This window comes from Rana temporaria, chromosome 5 (genome assembly GCF_905171775.1).
Source record: "Rana temporaria chromosome 5, aRanTem1.1, whole genome shotgun sequence".
Classification (NCBI taxonomy): domain Eukaryota; kingdom Metazoa; phylum Chordata; class Amphibia; order Anura; family Ranidae; genus Rana; species Rana temporaria.
This window is the reverse complement of record NC_053493.1, coordinates 170,914,922-170,936,771: the sequence shown is the minus strand read 5'-3', so window position 1 is coordinate 170,936,771 and position 21,850 is coordinate 170,914,922. Positions and strand designations below refer to the sequence as shown.

The following is a 21,850-nucleotide window of genomic DNA, read 5'->3' as shown; positions in this document are numbered from 1 at the left end:
TCTTAAACTGATATCAAATAAAAGAATTGTATCTGAAAGCACACTGCATTTGCCCATTGGCAAAAGCTCTAATAATATATGTTTATAGTGCTGGAAGCTATTCATATAAAACGTTATTGTTTATATATATATGTATTTTCTTTTTTTTTAGATTCGAAGATATGAAGACCTATTCCTTGGAGTTACATTTGAGGCTACAGTAATATGCAATATCTCTCAAGGCCTTAAATATCACTGGTCTTTCATGAAAACTGATGGAACATTTATTTTCCTACCAGCTCATGTTGAGAATAGTAAACAAACAATTACATTGCCAGCATTTTCCCTTGATTATGGAAATTATACAGCTCTAGCTCGAGTAAGTAAACACCCATGTAAACCAGAAGCATGTGTTCTTGTGTTTCTGCTGTTTTTTTATTTTCTGGAAATCTAAATGGACCTGAGTTTTTATAAATCTAAAACTACAAAAACAATGAATCTATTGTACAAAAGTCATCAATTACTTGCCATCATGTTAGCAGCCCAGATTTGCCACCAGCTTCTGCCATGCTGGCCAGAGGCACCGACCCACTTCTTCAGATAGGGTATACACACACCTGAAACTCCGCAATCTTGCTACACATGCTCTCCTGGCCTGAGGCCCAGCTCCTTGAATAAAGGAATGCTAAAACCAATAGCTTTTTAACAGTTTTACTTCAGTTTTATTCCAGAACCTGTATAGCAGTTTCTCCACTTCCATATTTCACATATCCAGTACAAAATAAATCAGTACACAGAACTCAAACCCAGCAAATCCAGACAGTTTCCCAAATCCTCACCATGAGTCCATTTTACCAATTACCATGGGTCCCTACCTTAAGTCTTTCTGCAGGCCTAGGCCCAAAAGGCCTTCTCCTTTTCAGGCTACAAACCTACATGGCATAAGTAAAGGTTAGCCTGTTTCCATTCTTCTTCTGCCCACACGTGATTATAAAGGGACATAGACTCCACTCACAACTACATCCAATACATCTCTTGTAAAAGGGTACTAACACCTGCAGACAATCAATGACAGTTTAACATATTTATGAATTTATGATTTGTTGTTTTAATACAATATTACATGACATCTTAATGTCCTTGCCTGCAATCACTTTTTTAAAGTCTATGGGTCACGAACATGAAAAATCAAAAGTGCTCATTTTATAGGCTTATATGCAAGTTATTGCCATAAAAAGTGTATGGGGATCCGGGTACTGTCCTAGGGGACATGTATCAGTGCAAAAAAACAGTTTTTAAAACTGACGTTTTTTCAGGAGCAGTAATTTTAATAACGCTTAAAGTGAAACAATAAAAATGAAATATTCCTTTAAATATCATGCCTGAGGGGTTCCCTTAGTCTGCCTGTAAAGTGGCACATCTGCGCGATGTGTAGAACAGTGCCGCAGCAAAATTTCCAAAGGAAAAACGTAATTTAAACTTGCCTGCGTTGTTATTTTAGTCTTTGGCCTTGTACACACGGCCGAGGAACTCGACGTGCCAAACACATCGAGTTCCTCGGCCAGTTCAGCACTGAAGCCGCCGAGGAGCTCGGCGGGGCGAGAGCTCCCATAGAACAATGAGGAAATAGAGAACATGTTCTCTATTTCCTCGCCGAGCTCCTCGTCGGCTTCCTCGGCCGAAAGTGTACACACGGCCGGGTTTCTCGGCAGAATTCAGCCAGAAACTCGGTCGGAAGCTGAATTCTGCCGAGGAAACTGGTCGTGTGTACGGGGCCTTAGTCACTTTTCCCTAATACAACATTGCTTATTTTCAATAAAAATATTGAAATATAAACTTGCCTGCGGCTGTAATGTATTCCCGGCTTCCTGCAATATAGATAAAAAATGAAGGGAAAAAATGGCATGGGTTTTAAGGGGCACTCCATGCCAAAATTCTTAAAAAAATTTGATTGGGGTCCCCCCAAAATCCATACCAGACCCTTATCCGAGCATGCAGCCTGGAGATCAGGAACCATACCAGGCCACATGCCCTCAACATGGGGAGGGTGCATGGGGACAAGAACCTCTTCCTGCCATTGGTTGTCGGGGTCTTCCGGCGGGGGGGCTTATTGGAAACTGGAAGCGCCCTTTAACAAGGGGACGCCAAGATCCCGGCTTTCCCCCTCATGTGAATGGGTATTCAGGTACATTGTACACTACCCATTCACCCAAAAAAGTGTTAAAGTAAAAAACACAATAAAATGTAAATAAATGTAAATATTTTATTATATCTTTTCTTGTGACAACACTGAAGAAATTACACTTTGCTGTATGTAGATGTAAAGTAATGAGTGTACAGCTTGTATAACAGTGTACATTTGCTGTCCCCCTCAAAATACCTCAACGCACAGCCATTAATATCTAAACCACTGGCAGCAAAAGTGAGTACACCCCTCAAATTGGTTTGCATGGCTGTCATCCCAGAAGGAAGCCTCTTCTAAAGATGATGCACAAGAAATCCCCCAAACAGTTTGCTGAAGACAAGCAGACTAAGGACATGGATTACTGGAACCATGTCCTGTGGTCTGATGAGACCAAGATAAACTTATTTGATTCAGATGGTGTCAATCGTGTGTGGTAGCAACCAGGGGAGGAGTACAAAGTGTGTTTTGCCTAAAGTCAAGCATTGTGGTGGGAGTGTCATAGTCTGGGGCTGCTTAAGTTCTGCCGGCACTGGGGAGCTACAGTTCATTGAGGGAACCATGAATGCCAACATGTACTGTGACATACTGAAGCAGAGAATGATCCCCTCCCTTCGGAGACTGGGCCGCATGGCAGTATTCCAACATAACGACCCCAAACACACCTCCAAGACAACCACTGCCTTGCTAAAGAAACTAAGGGTAAAGGTGATGGACTGGCCAAGCATGTCTTCAGACCTAAACCAGATTGAGCATTTGTGGGGCATCCTCAAATGGAAGAAGGAGGAGCGCAAGATCTCTAAGGCCTCGTACAGACGAGGGAACATGTCCGATGAAAACGGTCCGCGGACCGTTTTCATCGGACATGTCCACTCGGAGATTTCGGTCTGATGGCTGTACACACCATCAAACCGAAATCCCCGCGGACAGAGAACGCGGTGACGTAGACGACACAGACGTTCTCTATCGCGCGAGTTCAATGCTTCCACGCATGCGTCAAATCAATTTGACGCATGTGCGGGATTTCAGTCCGCTGGTTAGACGTACTAACCAGCGGACATGTCCGATAGACAGCTCTCTAGCGGACAAGTTTCTTAGCATGCTAAGAAACTTTAGTCCGCTGGAAATCTGTCCGCTAGCCTGTACACACGATCGGATCTGTCCTCTGAAACTGGTCCGCGGACCAGTTTCAGCGGACATGTCCGGTCGTGTGTACGAGGCCTGACATCCAACAGTCTTGGTATGGTATGTGCAGGTTTGGGAGAGAGTTTTGCCTTGCCTAGGACAAAACTACAGTGTGATTCTCCATTCATTTCAGAGGTCTTCAAATAGGCTACTGCAGCAATAGCTGCAACTGATGCATCAGAGAAAATATGAATCTCTCTCCGGTTAGCAGTTGAAGTGAAACCTAGAACATAGCAACTGGAGATCTGAAGTTTTTCTAGTGACTTCAAAGAATGTCTCCACCTTTCCCACTTGTGTTGATTCACACTAGGCAAAGGAGTATCCCAGTCTGTGTTCTCAGTAGAGAACTGTCTTAGCAAAATCTTACCTTGAATGGTAACCGGAGCAAGGAAACCCAGTGGGTCATAGATGCTATTCACCACCGACAGGACTCCTCTCTTAGTGAAGGGTTTGTCACAAGTTGACACTTGAAAGGTGAATGTGTCTTGTTTGATGTTCCACAACAAACCCAGACTTCGCTGTACAGGAAGCACATCTGTACCTAAATCAAGGTTTTTTAGTCTAGTGGCATAGTCTTCAGAGTGAAAGGCATTCATACTTCCTGGATGTTGGATATAATCTTGTGCAGTCTAAGGCCTCGTACACACGATAGGTTAACTAGAGGATAACGGTCTGAAGAACCGTTTTCATCAGTCCAAACCAATTGTGTGAAGGCCCCGTAGGTTATTTAACCTTAGGTTAAAAAAATTAGAACTTGCTTTAAAATTTAACCTATGGATTGGTAACCGATAGGTCAAAACCGATCGTTAGTATTCAAAACCAGCGGTTAAAAACCCACGCATGCTCAGAATCAAGTCGACGCATGCTTGGAAGCATTGAACTTCGTTTTTTTCAGCACGTCGTTGTGTTTTACGTCACCGCGTTCTGACACGATCGTTTTTTTAACTGATGGCGTGTATGCACGACGGACCATCAGTCAGCTTCATCGGTTAACCTAAGACAACGGTCCTTCAGACCGTTGTCCTCTGGTTAACCTATCGTGTGTACAAGGCCTAAGGTTTGCTACAGACAGCATTTCTTTTGTTCTGGTGAGAAGATCAATTGCTTCTTTAGCGGTTGAAAAAGACTTGAGTGCATCGTCAACGTAGAAGCTTCTTTCAACAAATTGACGAGCATCAGATCCATATTCTTCTTCTCCAGTCTGAGCTGTTCTCCTTAGCCCATAAGGTGCCATTGCTGGGGAAGGACTGTAACCGAAGATATGTACCTTCATTTGATAATCTATAACTTCCTTGTTGATGTCATTGTCTTTTTGCCATAGAAACCTGAGGTCGTTTCTGTTGTCTTCTCTGACTCCTCCTTTAGTGGGGGTGCAGGCTCTGCATGATCTCTGTCAAATACATTTTGCATAAAGTCCACAAAGTGCTTTTGTATGTCTGGTTTCCTGCTTAAGTTTCACTTTAAGGAGGAGAATCTACTGATGGCCTGCTGCAAGTTGTTGGGCAAACTCTCTCTTGGGAGACGAAAAGGTAGGGGTGCTACCCAGTTATTGGAGTCGTCTTGGAAGAACTCCGTGTCCATTACCTTTATGAATTCTTTGTCTTGTGTTGAAGGAGCCAGTATGTCATCTTCGCTGGTTGCATTAAACACTGTAGAGCCGAAGTCCTATCTTCTCCCAGTAGTGATGTGAGCATGGCTCAAAGTAAGTGTTTCAGCCATTTGGCAGGACATTTGTCTTAAATGTTGGTAGGTCTCTTCATTTTGCCATACAGGCATTGCCTAAGATGGCCCAACCTAGATCCATGCGCTGGGCAAATGGGGCATCTGGGGGTTCACTGACTTGTCTGTGTACCTTGTGAACTCTTAGAATGTCTCTTCCTAACAGAAGAAGGATCTGAGCATCTTTGTCAAGCAGCGGTATCTCATTTGCTATTACCTTCAGATAAGGGTGATGGAAAGCAGCAGCTGGAGTAGGGATTTCTTCCCTGTTAGCAGGTATCTGATTGCACTCAACAAGTGTAGGTAGGGGTAACTGCAAGTTACCTTTGAGAGAAGATACCATGAGTATACCAAGATACCATGAGTCCATGAGCCCTTCTTCCATAAACCTCTATAGTTCCAGTACAGGTACCCAAGGTGCAGGTGCTTTAATTAGGCGGTCGCCTAAGGCCTCCAACTCACAGGGGCCTTTAATGGCCGCCTTAACTTACCCAATGCATTACCCTAGTTTTGAGGGACAGGGGACCTTAACGCTGACGCTGCTCTGCTCAGGCAGCGTTAAGAGCTCTGACTCAGATGAGGGGCCGCCAGTGTCCCTAACAACCAGTGAATATTGGTGACACCACCCCTTGTGACGTCAATGACCCAGCATGCTCTCAGTCAATGACATCACACGGGGGTAGGTTCACCAGGTGACATCACCCCGCCCCTTAGTAATTACCCTAGTTTTATGGGACAGGGGACCTTAATGCTGACGCTGCTCTGCTCAGGCAGCGTTAGGAGCCCTGACTCAGAAGAGGGGCCACCAGTGTCCCTAACAACCAGTGAATATTGGTGACACCACCCCTTGTGACGTCAATGACCCAGCATGCTCTCAGTCAATGACATCACACGGGGGCAGGTTCACCAGGTGACATCACCCCGCCCCTTAGTAATTAAAAAGCAGGATCTGGGGGGGCCGCCTTGTTAAAGGGGGCTTCCAGATTCCGATAAGCCCCCTGCCTGCAGACCCCCACAACCACCGGTCAGGGTTGTGGGGAAGAGGCTCATGTTCTTAAATTATTATTCCCATCATGGGTATGAGTGGGGCCCCATGTCAAGTTTTGCCTAAGGCCTCACAAAGCCTAGAGACGCCTCTGCCAAGGTGTAAGGATGAGCTTTGGCTTTTATTTCAAATAGATTAAACAGTTCTGATTTTGCAAGTGATCTATTGTTCTGATCATCTAAGATAGCATACGCCTTTAGAGTATTTTCTGGTTGATCCTTGTGGTATATGTTCAACAAGCATATTTTAGCACAGGACTTATCACAGTGGTCTTCTCCACAAACTTCAGTACAGGATGAAGAAATTATGGTAGAATTAGGCACTTGGTCTATATTCTCCCCGCCATGAGTTAACCTGGGAGGAGAGTTAGCAGGTTTTGCGGAGCTGGGCTCAAGTGGATGGAGGGCTTGCACATGTTCTTCAGAGCCACACTCTATGCACTTGATGGGCACATACATACATACAGTCCTTTGCAAAATGTTCTGTAGAAGCACAGCACCTAAAACATACCCTAAATGTCTTTAAAAGCTCCTTACCCTCTTCAAGAGGCTTTTCCCTAAAGCCAATACATTTTTTGAGGGGGTGTGGCTTCTTGTGAATGGGACACTCTCTGTTAGGGTTTTCAATCTTCCCACTCTGTTCGTGACCACAACTGTGGTAGGCGTGGGAGGGAAGTCAGTCTTTTTCACGGATACTGGGCCTCTACGGTTTATACAGTTGCCTTGAAGACTGGTACCCTTAAGAAAGGGTGAGAAGAGACTGTACTCACCATAGGTAAAACTTGGATCAATCTTGGTCTCTGCAATTTTTCTGATGAATTTGCAGAAGAAAGAGAATGGAGGGAAGGAAACGTTGTTCTCTTTTTTATATGACGACCCTAGTGCAGACCATTTCTCTTGCAAACTATACAGGGAGCTTGGAGACGATTGGGCAGTGGCGGCTGGTGCTCCATTTTTTGTCACTCGCAGACAATGGGACCTGCAGACAGACAGAGGGATAGATTGGATAGGACAGATACATAGATACAGGGCTGGACTGGGACAAAAATTTGGCCCTGGACTTCATCCAGACTGGCCTACTTTGACAGGTCTCTCACACAGCGGCCAGACAACTCCCATCCCCCCGGCCACCCAAGCCCCCTCTCCCCCTTCACTAGTCACTAGCCGTTCTACTTTATTAAAGTAGAACAGCTGGTACTGGTACTCTCATAGGCAGCACCAGTGGGGAAGCTAAACATTATTTCATCCGGGGCAAAGAATCCGATTGGTGCCCCCTCTTATGGGACAAGATTAGGCAGAAGTGAGAAACTCCCAGGCCATAGCTGTTGAGTCAGCTGTCTGTCCCCTCCCCCATGCTCCTCTGTCATCCCCCCCTGCTCCTCTGGTCCTCCCCCCTGCTTCTTTGTTCCCCACAGGTGAGCGCTGTGGGCAGGGAGAGGAGGTGAGTGCTGCGGGAAGGGAGAGGAGCGGAGGGGGGCGGCCGTACGCTGTCACTGAAGTCGGCCCACTGAGCCATCGGCCCACCGGGAAACTCCCTGTAGTCCCAATGGCCAGTCCATCCCTGCATAGATAGATATACAGATAGGCAAATATGCAGATAGATAGATACAAATAGATAGATAATTAGATAGACAGACCGACAGATAGAGAGACAGACAGATATTCCGATAGATAGATAGATAGATAGATAGATAGATAGATAGATAGATAGATAGATAGAGAGACAGACAGATATTCTGATAGATAATTAGACAGTCAGATAGATATAGAGAGGGAGAGATAGATAGATAGAAAAATAGATAGATAGATAGCGAGACAGATAGATAGATAAATAGATAGATAATTAGACAGACAGATAGATATAGATAGATAATTAGATAGACAGACAGACATATAGATAGATAATTAGATAGATAGATGTAGCGCTACCCCCGAAGGAGCCGCTGGTTGTTTTTGGGATCTACACTCTTTTGATTTGGCTCACCCCTATTTAACTAGCTCAAACCCTCCCTTGACACATCAGAAGTCTGGAGGGTGTATTGCGACCCCTGCTGGGCTGGGGGGCACAATAACAGGCATACAGTATTCAATGACAATGTAATAGTAGTATTACCTGAATTATGGATGGTTCCTCCAGATAAGAAATGGACTTCACACAGTAGTATATTTAAATCAAAAGAATGAGTTTACTTTATATGAACTCAAAGAGAAACAAGCATAAGTTTAAATCATTAAATGGATAACTGTTATGCAACAACACAATATTATTTCGCAAGGGCCCTTGCGGAAATCAGCAAGTGACATTAATAAAGAAAAACATGTCTGCACTAAAGAATGGTACCATTACTTAAACTAAGATAGGCAGTCTATGCTCGCGAGCGCCCTCTAGCGGGCAGTCCTGCAGACAGCTGAAGTTACGTTGCGGCCGGTAGGTGCACGTGCAAGTGGTAAATAATGAGGGAAGATTGATTAAACAAAGTATCCTGAACAGCAACATTGGTGAGCCGATCACTAGCCAGCATCAGTCACTTCAGTATAATAACTATGAACAGTGAAAGGGGCCTCTCAACCCCAACTGGAGGCCCTACACGTGTCTCCGGCCTGTGGGGTGGCACTAGGTTAACTGTCTAAAGGGAGAGTTTCAAGCTGAGCATGTGCTCTCTCATCCGACAGGCCAATCCGCCTGAATTCTTCTCAGAACATGTGTTGATAAATCACTGCTCCACAGCACAAGGATCCTGGATGAGGGTTCTCCACTGTTTCAGTTGTCAGCTGGGTTGCCTCTCCGATCTCCGGGAACACGGGCTGGATGCTGGAGTCTTGCTTCCTTCCGCATGGCTGATCTCTCTGTGAATTTAGGCCCAGGCTTCTGGCCTAGCAGCACGGCTGTGCTCCTCAGCAGCTCTGCCCAGGAGAAGATGCAGATCCCAAGAGAGTGAGAGCAGCCCCTCCCTTTCTTTAAAGTGGTTGTAAACCCACTTTTTTGACTTTTACCTACAGGTAAGCCTATAACAAGGCTTACCTGTAGGTAAGGAGAATATCTCCTAAACCTGCACGGTTTAGGAGATATTCCCCTCGCAATGCGGCGCATGCGCAGGGGGAATCTACGGCGAAAGGACCGGCAGCCGCCGAACCTTGCCGAGTTTTAAATCTCCCACGCGCACGCGTCATCGCCGCTCCAGCCAATCACAGCGCTGGAATTTTCGAATTTTTAATTTTTGAATTTCGAATATTCGAATTTTCGAATTTATCATTTTCGAGTTTTCGTTTTTTTTAAATTATCACATTTTTAGAATTTTAGAAATTTCGAATTTTCGAATTTAGAATTTTCAAATTTAGAATTTTCAAATTTCAAATTTAGAATTTTCAAATTTCGAATATTCGAATTTTTTATTTTTCGAATTTTCATTTTCGAATTTTTTAATTTTCGAATTTTTTATTTTCGAAAATTCGAAAATAAAAAATTCAAATTTTTTTTTTTCGAAAATTCAATATTCAAAAATTAGAAAAATTCGAAATTTCGAAAATCGAAATTTCGAAAATCGAAAATTCGAAAATAAAAAATTCAAAAATAAAAAATTTGAAAATAAAAAATTCAAAATTTCGATAAAAAATCGAAATTTCGAAATGATTGGCCAAGCATGCACCATGACCCTGCATGCTTGGCCAATCACAAGGCGCAAAAAACGAAGAACCACAATTGGCCAAAGCCAGGGTGGCTTTGGCCAATTATGGCTCAGGGGGTTTAGTACACGCCCCACACTATATAAGGCCGCCTCTAAGGCGGCCTCGTGTAGTGTGTTCCGGCTTTGTTAACCACTTACCCCCCCGGACCATATTGCTGGTCAAAGACCAGAGCACTTTTTGCGATTCGGGACTGCGTCGCTTTAACTGACAATTGCGCGGTCGTGCGACGTGGCTCCCAAACAAAATTGGCGTCCTTTTTTTCCCACAAATAGAGCTTTCTTTTGGTGGTATTTGATCACCTCTGCGTTTTTTTTTTTTGCGCTATAAACAAAAATAGAGCGACAATTTTGAAAAAAAATTATATTTTTTACTTTTTGCTGTAATAAATATCCCCCAAAAATATATAAAAAAACTTTTTTTTTCCTCAGTTTAGGCCGATACGTATTCTTCTACGTATTTTTCGTAAAAAAAATCGCAATAAGCGTTTATTGATTGGTTTGCGCAAAAGTTATAGCGTTTACAAAATAGGGGGTATTTTTATGTCATTTTTATTAATATATATTTTTTACTAGTAATGGCGGCGATCAGCGATTTTTTTTCGGTACTGCGACATTATGGCGGACACTTCGGACACTTTTGACACATTTTTAGGACCATTGTCATTTTTATAGCGATCAGTGCTAAAAAAATGCATTGGATTACTATAAAAATGCCACTGGCAGTGAAGGGGTTAACACTAGGGGGCGGGGAAGGGGTTAAGTATGTTCCCTGGGTGTGTTCTTACTGTGGGGGGGGGTGGCCTCACTAGGGGAAACACTGATCTTCTGTTCATACATTGTATGAACAGAAGATCAGCATTTCTCTCCCTGACAGGACCGTGAGCTGTGTGTTTACACACACAGCTCCCGATCCCCGCTCTGTAACGAGCGATCGCGTGTGCCCGGCGGCGATCGCGCCCGCCGGGCACACGCACGGGAGTCAGGGGCGAGCGGAGGGCGCGCGCGAGCGCCCCTAGTGGCCGCTCTAAGAGCCGACGTAGTATGACGGGCTCTCGCCGACCTGCCAGGAGAGCCGACCTGCCGCCATAGAATGACGGCGGCTGGTCGGCAAGTAGTTAAAGAGAAGTCAGTCAGACAGTTAGAGAGAGATAGATAGAGACACAGCGTCTTTTCTACCAGATAGATAGATAGAGCAGGAAGGCTAGTGAGTTTAGTTAAATTTACAGTGTGTAGAGAATATATATACATCCCTAGGAGTTGTACATATATTTATACACTGTATAGCTTAGCTAGATCAGCTATTCCTATTCTTAGGCAGTAGATTGTGCTAGCTGCAGTGCTCTAACGTGTTGTATTGCCTGCATAGTGTTTAGTTTACACCTAAACATAGTACTCAGTGTTAGTGGACGTGTGCTATTTACCGTATTTATGGGAAAATCGTGGGTGCGCGATATACGCCGATAGCCGCTTCCTGCGCTCAGTTTAAATTCCTGCGCCGACATATACAGAGTGCAGTACACTCGGGTACATTCGGCTTGGCTCGGCTTCGCTCGTGCTCGTGCGTGAGCGCCGAGCCTCACGGGCCACCGAGCCTCACGGGCCACCACCACTGGAACATCAGTGGCCTCATCAGGCACAAGTGTCATGTAGTTTGTTAAGGGGTCTCTTTAGGAAATTGTGCAATATGCAGGAGCAAAGTATGACATGGTTCTGATTCTACTTAACAAACCTACAGTCCTTATCTTGTTTGCACAGCCTGTATACTGCTGTTCAAAGTATATAGGGCCAAAAGGTCTTGTCAGGGCCAATCCTCACTATAGGCTCAGTATGCAAGCTGCTTAGGGCCCCGCAAAGCTGCGAAGGGCCCCCCAAATTACTAGCGGCCCCGCCTGGTGAGAAGTCATTTTCGCCTCCTCACCCCGCTTCTAAACTCGCTGGCTGAGTCATTTCCAACAGCAGAACACCCCCTCCCCCCGCTTCTCAACTTTCTTTAACCACTTCCCGCCCGGCCTATGGCTGATTTACGTCCGGGAAGTGGTTCTGAAATCCTGACAGGACGTCCATGGACGTCCTGCAGGATTTCATCCCGCGCGCGCCCATGGGGGCGCGCAGCGCGGTGATCGGTGATGCGGGGTGTCAGTCTGACACCCTGCATCACCGATCTCGGTAAAGAGCCTCCGGCGGAGACTCTTTACCACGTGATCAGCCGTGTCCAATCACGGCTGATCACGATGTAAACAGGAAAAGCCGTTGATGGCTCTTCCTCACTCGCGTCTGACAGACGCGAGTATAGGAGAGCCGATCAGCGGCTCTCCTGACAGGGGGGGTTTGCACTGATTATTTATCAGCGCAGCCCCCCCTCGGATCACCACACTGGACCACCAGGGAAGCCCACCATGGACCACCAGGGTGGGCCAAACAAAAAAAAAAAAGCTTGGGGAAAAAAAAAAGTCTAAAAAAAAGCATAAAAAAAAAAAGATGCCAATCAGTGCCCACAAATGGGCACTGACTGGCAACCTGGGAAAATCAGTGCTGCCCCACAGTGTCCATCAGTGCCACCCCAGTGTCCATCAGTGCCACCCCACAGTGTCCATCAGTGCCACCCCACAGTGCCCATCCATGCCCAGTGCCCACCTATCAGTGCCCAGCTGTGCCACCCATAAGTATCCATCAGTGCCGCCCATGAGTGCCCATCTGTGCCGCCTATGAGTGCCCAGTGCCGCCCATGAGTGCCCATCAGTGCCTGCCTATGTGTGCCCATCAGTGCCGCCTATGTGTGCCCATCAGTGCCGCCTATGTGTGCCCATAAGTGCCGCCTATGAGTGCCCATCAGTGCCGCATACCAGCGCCGCCAATCAGTGCCACCTCATCTGTGCCCGTCAGTACTACCAAAAAACTTAATTTTTTTTCAAAATTTTCAGTCTTTCTTTAGTTGTTGCGCAAAAAAAATCGCAGAGGTGATCAAATACCACCAAAAGAAAGCTCTATTTGTGGGGGAAAAAGGACGCCAATTTTGTTTGGGTACAGTATAGCATGACCGCGCAATTGCCATTGAAAGTGCGACAGTGCTGAAAGCTGAAAATTGGCTTGGGCGGGAGGGTACGTAAGTGTCTGGTATGGAAGTGGTTAATGTGACATGTCACTGTCGTCAGCGCCCCCCGATTCTCATTTTTAATGTGCCATGTCATTTTTCTTAGGGCCCCAGGGAGGTCAGGATCGGCACTGGGTCTTGTAATGACCTGGGGGGAGTGGTGGCGGGAAACTCATGCTATTTTTTTTAATGATTTTTATCCATATTGCAGGGACCAAACATTACATTAAAGCTGCAGGCAGTATTACATTACTTTTTTCTGAGAGTAGTCTCATGTTGTGCAAGGACATTTCTAAACACGTGCCGCTACTATAGACACCCAGCAGGTACCATATTTAAAGGAATTTTTTTTTTCACTTTAAGCATCATTAAAATCGCTGCTCAAGAAAAAACGACAGTTTTTACAATTTTTTTTTCCATTGATACATGTTCCCTGTTCCCTAATTTGAGACTTGTCCAGGAAAGAAGACACCCACTAACCGTCTTACACAGTAGTGCAGGGCTGTCAGCATGAGCACTAATTGCTCTAGAAATAAAAGGTTGGTGTGGAGAAATATTTGATCTGTTACCATGAGTTTTGTTCAAATACAAACCAACATCACAGCAAAGGCAGGTTGCTATGCAGGGCCCGCCAGTGAAAACATGGCTTTGGAGAGTGATTCCAACCATTTATGTATATTTATGGTGAGAGGAGTGTTCTAGGCCCCCAACCTTGTTTAGGCATGATTGTTTCAGACTGACATACTGTAGATGGTCTCTTTCATGCCTCTTGCAAATAAATTGTCCTCTCTATCCTAAATATGCACCTGCATAATAAAGTGTAATGCCGCGTACACACGATCGGATTTTCCTTTGATGGTTTTTCCGACGGAATTCCGCTCAAGCTTGGCTTGCATACACACGGTCACACAAAAGTTCTCAAAACTTTCGTCCGTCAAGAACGCGGTGACGTACAACACTATGATGAGCCGAGAAAATGAAGTTCAATGCTTCTGAGCATGCGTCAAATTTTTTCAGGGAATGCGTCGGAATTTTTCTTAATTGCTACAGGCGATTGGATATTCTGATAGGAATTTTTTCCGTCTGAAATTTTGAGAACCAGCTCTCAATCTTTTTGGGCAGGAATTCCAACAGCAAAAGTCCGATGGGGCATACACGCGGTTGGAATTTCCGTTCAAGAGCTCACATCGGACTTTGCTGTCGGAATTTCCGATCGGGTGTACGGGGCATTACAGAGAGGTGTGATTTTCAAAAATCTGTGCAACTGTTGACCTACTTGGTATGACTCCACAGTCTGTTAATCATGGGTCCTTACGGATTTAAAAAGTCATGCCCACACACCATCAGTTAAAAAAACGATCGTGTCAGAACGCAGTGACGTAAAACACAACGACGTGCTGAAAAAAACGAAGTTCAATGCTTCCAAGCATGCGTCGACTTGATTCTGAGCATGCATGGATTTTTAACCGATGGTTGTGCGTACTAACGATCAGTTTTGACCAATCGGTTAGGAATCCATAGGTTAAATTTTAAAGCAAGTTGTCTTTTTTTTAATCTAAGGTTAAATAACCTATGGGGCTCACACACGATCGGTTTGGACTGATGAAAGCGGTCCTTCAGACCGTTGTCCTCTGGTTAACCTATCGTGTGTACAAGGCCTTAGGGTTTTAGCCATAAAGGGTTAGCATACCTTACTGCCAGTGCTAAAAGCTAATATGTCACCTCTGGGTCACTACAATTAAAATGGGGGTTCTGACCAATGCACTTTTCTAATCCCATTTTAGACAAAAAGTCGTGACTATAGTAACTTCTGTTGGCACTCAGGGAAAGGGCTTATTTCACAAATAATATTACATTTCTAGACAGAATTCTACATACTATGATCAATGAGGGCTTTAGAAGATCAATTCTAGTGGTGGTAAATTGGAACAAGAAATATTTACTGTACATCTTGGAGATTGTTCCAATGATCCATATTCATTAATGGTTATCTCCTTTTATTGTAGTGCAAAGTGCTGTGTTCAATATGCATTTCTTTTTTAGGTTCAAATAATTGGAACTGTGGTCTACAGTAATTATTCTGTGGCAGTTGAAGTTCAACCTACTGTTCCAGTGAGTGTGCTTGCAAATGGCCATCATCTTTACATAGATAAAACCACTGTGGAATATTTCATATTGGATGGAACAGCATCATTTGACCCAGATAATCCTGGTAATCCTTTAAGGTAAACCATTAACAAAAACATCTCTTCATAGGAAAAGCTTGCTATCATTTGTTGTATAGAACTGTAGAATTATTCAAACTTATGGGTTTAAAATGAAAAGAGAATACTTTTTCCAACTAACTGTAAACTGTAGAGCAGTTTCAGCAGCACTGGGAAGTAATGCTGATAAACATGCTATAAAGTGAAATTTAGAAGTTGTCATTTATTCAGTTGTCATTTCTTGACCTTTAAACCTGTACAAAAAGAATATGGAGGCTGAGATTGCTTATCTCTTCTTCAGAAGATGCTAGATATCTGGCTTTGATGTTGATCCATTGGCTTCAATACTTTTTGAACAACTGTCCAGAAACATGTACTGTATGTATATTAAAGACTTCACTCTGGCTTTCACATGTGCATGCTTGTTTTGGATCAGTGGCCCAGAGTATTGGAGCCAGATAGAGCCAATAACTTGTTTTTATTTAAAGTGATTGTAAACCCTCTCCTATACCCAGGGAAGTGAAAAGAATCATATGATACACAAAGATTAAACAAATCTCCCTACATATGTTTACATGTATATCTGCTGTCTTTCCCTTTCTACACTCTTTGGAAAGTGCAACTTGTGTTAGAAATCTTTTGTTCCTGTTTCAGCAGTGGGTGTGGAGTCTGGGCATACACTGTGTGAGCTGATTGGAGGAAAGGCACACCCCTTCTCCACATAGTCAGAGGAATGAAGGAAAATGCAGAGCTGTACTGTGAATAGACAAGCTCTCTGCTTATCTAGGCTCCCTCCCTGACACACATTTTCAGCTGCTGTTATCTCCTGTGTCAGAGAGTTTGTCAGAAGTGACTCTGCTGATAACAGAGGAACGGAGCAGCAGAAAGCAACGGCACTTAGAGCTTTGGGGAAAGATGAGTAAACACTACAAATATACTGTATGTGTTTCGATTAAATTTCATGAATGGAGTTTACAACCACTTTAAGGAAGTACGTAATGGAAAGACCCATTTTTCTTTTTTTACAAGTTTAAATTACCAATTTTTTTAAGTAGAGGCACTACATTGACAAACATTCTTAGGCATTATTGCATCTTAGTACATGTAATGTGGTCTTGCAGCACTGCAATTTCATTTCCATCTTAATGCATTATCTGTATAGAATTGGTTGCTTTTCTTGTTTTCATGTGGTTCTTTGCTGCATTTTCAATGTTGTCAACTAAAACTTTGCTGCTGGTATGTGTGTTAATATTTTGATGGTTATTTGGTAAGTGTGCTGGGAAATTCAGTTTGTTTTGTTTTCTGTGTGCAAAGCCCTTCCATGTGCACCTTGCTTTAAAAGCTACAATGTTGTAGTTATAGATTGGGGTGGTTGCCATTTTTGATTATGTGTATGTTTGCTAAACTGGTATGTCTGTTAAAATGACCCCAAATCTCCTGTCCAAAAGCATACCCTTTGCCCCCTCTCTAACTAATTGCTATATTGGTTAGTCTTAGGCCCCGTACACACGGCCGAGGAACTCGACGTGCCAAACACATCGAGTTCCTCGGCCAGTTCAGCCCCGAAGCCGCCGAGGAGCTCGGCGGGCCGAGAGCTCCCATAGAACAACGAGGAAATAGAGAACATGTTCTCTATTTCCTCGTCGAGCTCCTCCTCGGCTTCCTCGGCCGAAAGTGTACACACGACCAGTTTCCTCGGCAGAATTCAGCCAGAAACTCGGTCGAAAGCCGAATTCTGCTGAGGAAACTGGTCGTGTGTACGGGGCCTTAAAGGGGTTGAAAAGGAATTTTCTTTTTCCCTAAATAGCTTCCTTTACCTTAGTGCAGTCCTCCTTCACTTACCTCATCCTTCAATTTTGCTTTTAAATGTCCTTCTTTCTTCTGAGAAATGCTCACTTCCTGTTCTTCTGTCTGTAACTTACCACCGTAATGCGAGGCTTTCTCCCTGGTGTGGAGAAAGCCTCTTGAGGGAGGAGGGGGCGAGCAGGCAAGTCAGGACACTCTCTACTTTGCAGATAGAGAAAGGAGCTGTGTGCTAGTGGGCGTCCTGACAATCCTGCTCGCCCCCTCCCCCCTCAAGAGGCATTCTCCACACCAGGAAGAAAGCCTTACATTACTGTGAGTTACAGGCAGAGGAACAGGAAGTGAGGATTTCTCAGAAGAAATAAGGACATTTAAAAGCAAAATTGAAGGATGAGGTAAGTGAAGGAGGACTGCACTAAGGTAAAGGAAGCAATTTAGGGAAACATTTTTTTTCTTTTACAACCCCTTTAAGCTAAATGACTAATAAAACCAACTTTATTTATGGTCATGTGATGTGCTGGGCCCACAGCCTTCTACTTTCTTCACTGCAAGGGAGGAAGCACTTTCTTCAGATGTCTACATGGACACTTTATATTGGCTGCCCAGTGGCAGGGTCCTTTCAGATTTTTAGAAGAAAAAAGGGGCTAGTTAACGTGGGCACAGGCTACATCATTGGAACACTGGTCTTCCCACCTGAAAGGGGCATGGGCGAGGGGCATGGAAATATCATGTCATCAAGAGTGAAAAACAGCTTTAGAACTATGTTTTTCTGAGGTAGTGAATGGATGGGAAAGGGTTAAAGGGGGTGGAGGGGAGAGAAGGCAGGGGGATGTGTAGTCATCTGCTTACAAGGCAAATGGAAATGGTTCTACAAATTACTGCAGAAAATGTTATTCGAAGTGGAACTACACTGCATCTGAGCACCACAAACCACAACTGTTATTTAATTCATTTTTAATATTCAAAGCAAAGTTGTCCATCCATCCATGGCTTTATTTTGCTTGTGAAATCACTTTGAAAAACAGCCCCCAGCATTTCTGGCCATGGCCATCTTCAGTAATGGCAGATAATGCATGTAGAGTTTACTTTCCGGAATCCATCAGGATGGTGTGCTTAGCTGAGAAAATCCTTCTTCCCCTCCTGAAGACTCCTGGGATTTATGACATAATTTGCATAAAGGCCTGGAAACTAGGAAGAAAAAATGTAAACAAGAAAATATAATACACCTTTCCAAGGCTGGACTGGGACAAAAATTTGGCCCTGGACTTCATTCAGCCCGGCGTACTTTAATTTAGCAAAAACGCAGTATATAAACTATATGAAATTGCGCGATATAGATACAGATATGGATTGCGTTTGGGATGGATCTGAGGGAAGTAGTGCGGCCTTTGTATAGGCCTTAGGGCGCACGGGGGAAAATTGCCCCCCGGTAGGGCGACCACATTTCCAAACTGCCATTCAGGTATCAGGGGGGGGTGAATGTAGTCTCAGGGTTGATGGCGAATTCAGCGGTGGGGGTGATTTGTCGAGTGAATGGCTGGTGCTAGCACTGAAATCATCCCGACACCATGCTTAATATGGTGTCAGGATGATCAAATCACATTATTTATATTACTACATTGTAATATATAATGAAATAGTTCAACTCACCATAATGCAGAGGGAACCATGAGCTTGTCATTTGCCACGAGATGCAGCGTGTCATTTGCCACTGTCTCCTGCCACCAGATACAGCGTGTCACTTGCCACCAGATGCAGCATGTCACCATTGCTTGCCACCAGATGCATGTCACTTGCCACCATCGTCTGTCACCAGATGCAGCGTGTCACTTGCCACCATCGCCTGCCACCAGATGCAGCGTGTCACTTGCCACCGTCGCCTGCCACCAGATGAAGCGTGTCACTTGCCATCGTTGCTTGCCACCAGATGAAGTGTGTCACTTGCCACCGTTGCTTGCCACCAGATGAAGCGTGTCACTTGCTACCGTTGCTTGCCACCAGATGAAGCGTGTCACTTGCCACTGTTGCTTGCCACCAGATGAAGCATGTTACTTGCCACAATTGCTTGCCACCAGATGCAGCGTGACACTTGCCACGTTGCTTGTCACCAGATGAAGGGTGTCACTTGTCACCTGCTGCCAGAGAGAAGGCAGAGAGAGGGGGGACAGGGAGGGCAGAGAGAGAGGACAGGGGGACGGCAGAGAGGGGGGAATAGGAAAGGCAGAGAGGGGGGTCAGGTCAGTGACAGTGCTCAGCTCACTCACTTGGATGGTCCAGGGGGAACTCACAGTCAGCGGCTTTAATATGGCTGTCGGCTGCTTGTTAAATCTTTCCACCCCTCTTCCTATTCATGGATGCAGCACACGGGCAGGGAGAAAGGGGCAGGAGAAGCAGTGTGTGTCCCAAGCGCGCCCAGGCATGCTGGATGGAGCAGTGTGTGGATCCCGCAATTATAACACTAAAGCTCCAAGCATTCTCCCACCATCCCAGCCCTGTCCACCCCTAAATTGCCACCCCTCTCAAATTGCCGCCCTTGGCCGGCCCTGAGCAGTACAGCGGTGCTCAAATTAATGGCTGCACGAGCTGCGAAGCTATTTCTTTGACAAGCTGTCTGTCAAAAACCAGTCCACTGAGCCATCGGCCCACCGGGAAACTCCCGGTAGTCCCGATGGCTAGTACATGCCCTGCACCTTTCTATCTATTTACTAATGCTAGCAGCAAAAAGATTAAAAATAGTCAATGTTGATAGAAAGAGTGAAGTTCGGCTTTAAGATATAAATATGTTCTGCATATATGTAACAAAATGTGATACAAAGTGTTGTAGATGCAGTTATTCACTGATTTCCAAGTATAACTAGAATTTGCTTAAACTTCTTTTAAATATTAACTGTCGACTTTTAACATTTTTATTTAAGGTTCTTCTGGGATTGTACTCCACTGACTAAACAACATCACTCGTGCTTCAATGCAGATGTGCATGACCCATTACAGACAAATGATGCCGTTATCACTTTTCCAACTACTTTACTCCATGATAAGTTCGACCAGTTTCAATTTAGTTTAATTGTATCCAGTGGGGATCGTAAATCTTCAAATGCTGAAATGTTTTTATCCATCAGTCCAGGCACAAATTTTAGGTTTGTATCAGATGTGTAAATAAAAACTACCAAACCTCAGTTACAAATCTTAACAGGGCCTTGCTCATGTCTGATAAAAGTGCTTATTATATTCAGAAAGCATTTAAATAGGTGGCATTTTGGAGAATTCAGTATATTTTTGGAAAAAAGTCTGATATAAGCTTAAAGTGAAATTCTGTCCAAAACCTAACTACTCTTAAAACTGTTCCCTCCCCCGCCTAACTGCTATTGTGCAGTGGCGGCTGGTGCTCAAGATTTTTTTTGGGGGGGGGCGCAAACAAACTGGAAAAAAAAAACCATCAAGCGCAGCCACTGTGCCCATCAATTGCTGCCAGTGTGCCCCATCAATTGCTGCCAGTGTGCTTATCAATTGCTGCCACTGTGCCCATCAATTGCTGCCAGTGTGCCCCATCAATTGCTGCCAGTGTGCACCATCAATTGCTGCCAGTGTGCCCCATCAATTACTGCCAGTGTTCCCCATCAATTTCCGCCAGTGTGCCCCATCAATTGCCGCCAGTGTGCCCCATCAATTGCATTGCACCCACTGTTTACCAATTTGGAAGCCTATAAGAGCATTTGGCTCTTCCAAAAAAAAAACTGCCGCTGTAATTCAGATGCCAAGCCCAACAAGGGGCCGGACACCTGAATAGGGGGCGGCAGCGGCGACAATAGAAAGATTCATGATAGAGCAATGCAGGAGAGAGGGGGCGGCGCTCCTGCCCCCTTTATGGACGCACTGCCACTGCTATTGTGACTAACTTTTTTCAACCCACTCCGGTCTGGCCATGTGATCTCCCCTGTGTCAGCCAGCAACAGCTGCAGGGGAATGGAGAGAGCACTCGACAATGGCTGGCAATGCCTGAGAACAGTGACATCACCCACAGGCCCATCCATTGTCAAGCTCCTTCCTTTCCCTAGTAGCTAGCGCTGGCTGACAGAGGAGAACCAATCACATGACTGGAACAGAGCAGCCTTAAAATAGGTAAGTGTACACATCTTTCTTACACAGGTTAGTCAGAATAGGTGTTAGCAGGGTGGACGGAACAGTTTTAAGATTAGTTAGGTTTTGTCCAGAATTTCACATTAAACATAGCAGAAGAAAAATGTAAAAGAAAGATAAATGTTGCTTTATTTTATATACAATGTAATATGGTGCATGGTGGGTCAATAAGGTATCTTCAGTAGTTGGTATGTTTAGACCTGCTGCTGATGTCATGGACCCAGGTACAGTTGCACCCTCTGTGTTCCTTGTGATTAGGTTTGTATAACCGTTATAGGAAACCTGTACTAAAAAATGCAGGCTGCCATACCTGCTCTCTTCTTCTGAAAATGCTGAATGCCTGGCTGTCAAGCTGATTTACTGACTTCAGTATTTTCTGAATAATGACCCAAGAACAAGGCACGCAAACCAGGATTTCAAATTTGACTCTGATTTCAATGACAAGAACTGTGTTCCAGGTGTGACTCAAAAAGTATTGCAACCAAAGATATCCAGCAATTAGCATTAAGAGATTGAGGTCTGTAACAGCAACCTCCCATATTTTTCTCAGTACTTGCTTTTTAAAAACAAATTATCCTGAACATTAAAATGTGTTTATCTGTTCTTAAAGGCAGATTAGAATCCCTTTAAATTTACAGTAGAGCATAGGCCGGGCAAGCTCCAAAACAATGCAGATGCCCTCTCCCGCATGCACTGCATGCTTGGGTCAATTGCTCAGCCACAGGTCCTTGAGCAGAGGGGGAGCATATGTGACGGTATGCGAGGTGATATAGTGGATAATTGCTACATTTCACCTTGCATTTGCTCTATTGTAAGGGAC

General features: G+C 44.5%; 1 protein-coding gene across 1 annotated transcript in view; it reads left to right on the top strand.

Annotated features, from left to right (window-relative positions):
• The window catches only part of LOC120941161 (polycystic kidney disease protein 1-like 1), a 249,593-nt gene that overhangs the window by 5,075 nt on the left and 222,668 nt on the right, over positions 1 to 21,850 (top strand). Inside the window, exons 4-6 of the mRNA XM_040354447.1 lie at positions 152 to 358; positions 14,930 to 15,111; positions 19,809 to 20,030. Coding sequence (XP_040210381.1) covers positions 152 to 358; positions 14,930 to 15,111; positions 19,809 to 20,030 — 611 coding nt within the window. The remainder of the gene's footprint in view (positions 1 to 151; positions 359 to 14,929; positions 15,112 to 19,808; positions 20,031 to 21,850) is intronic.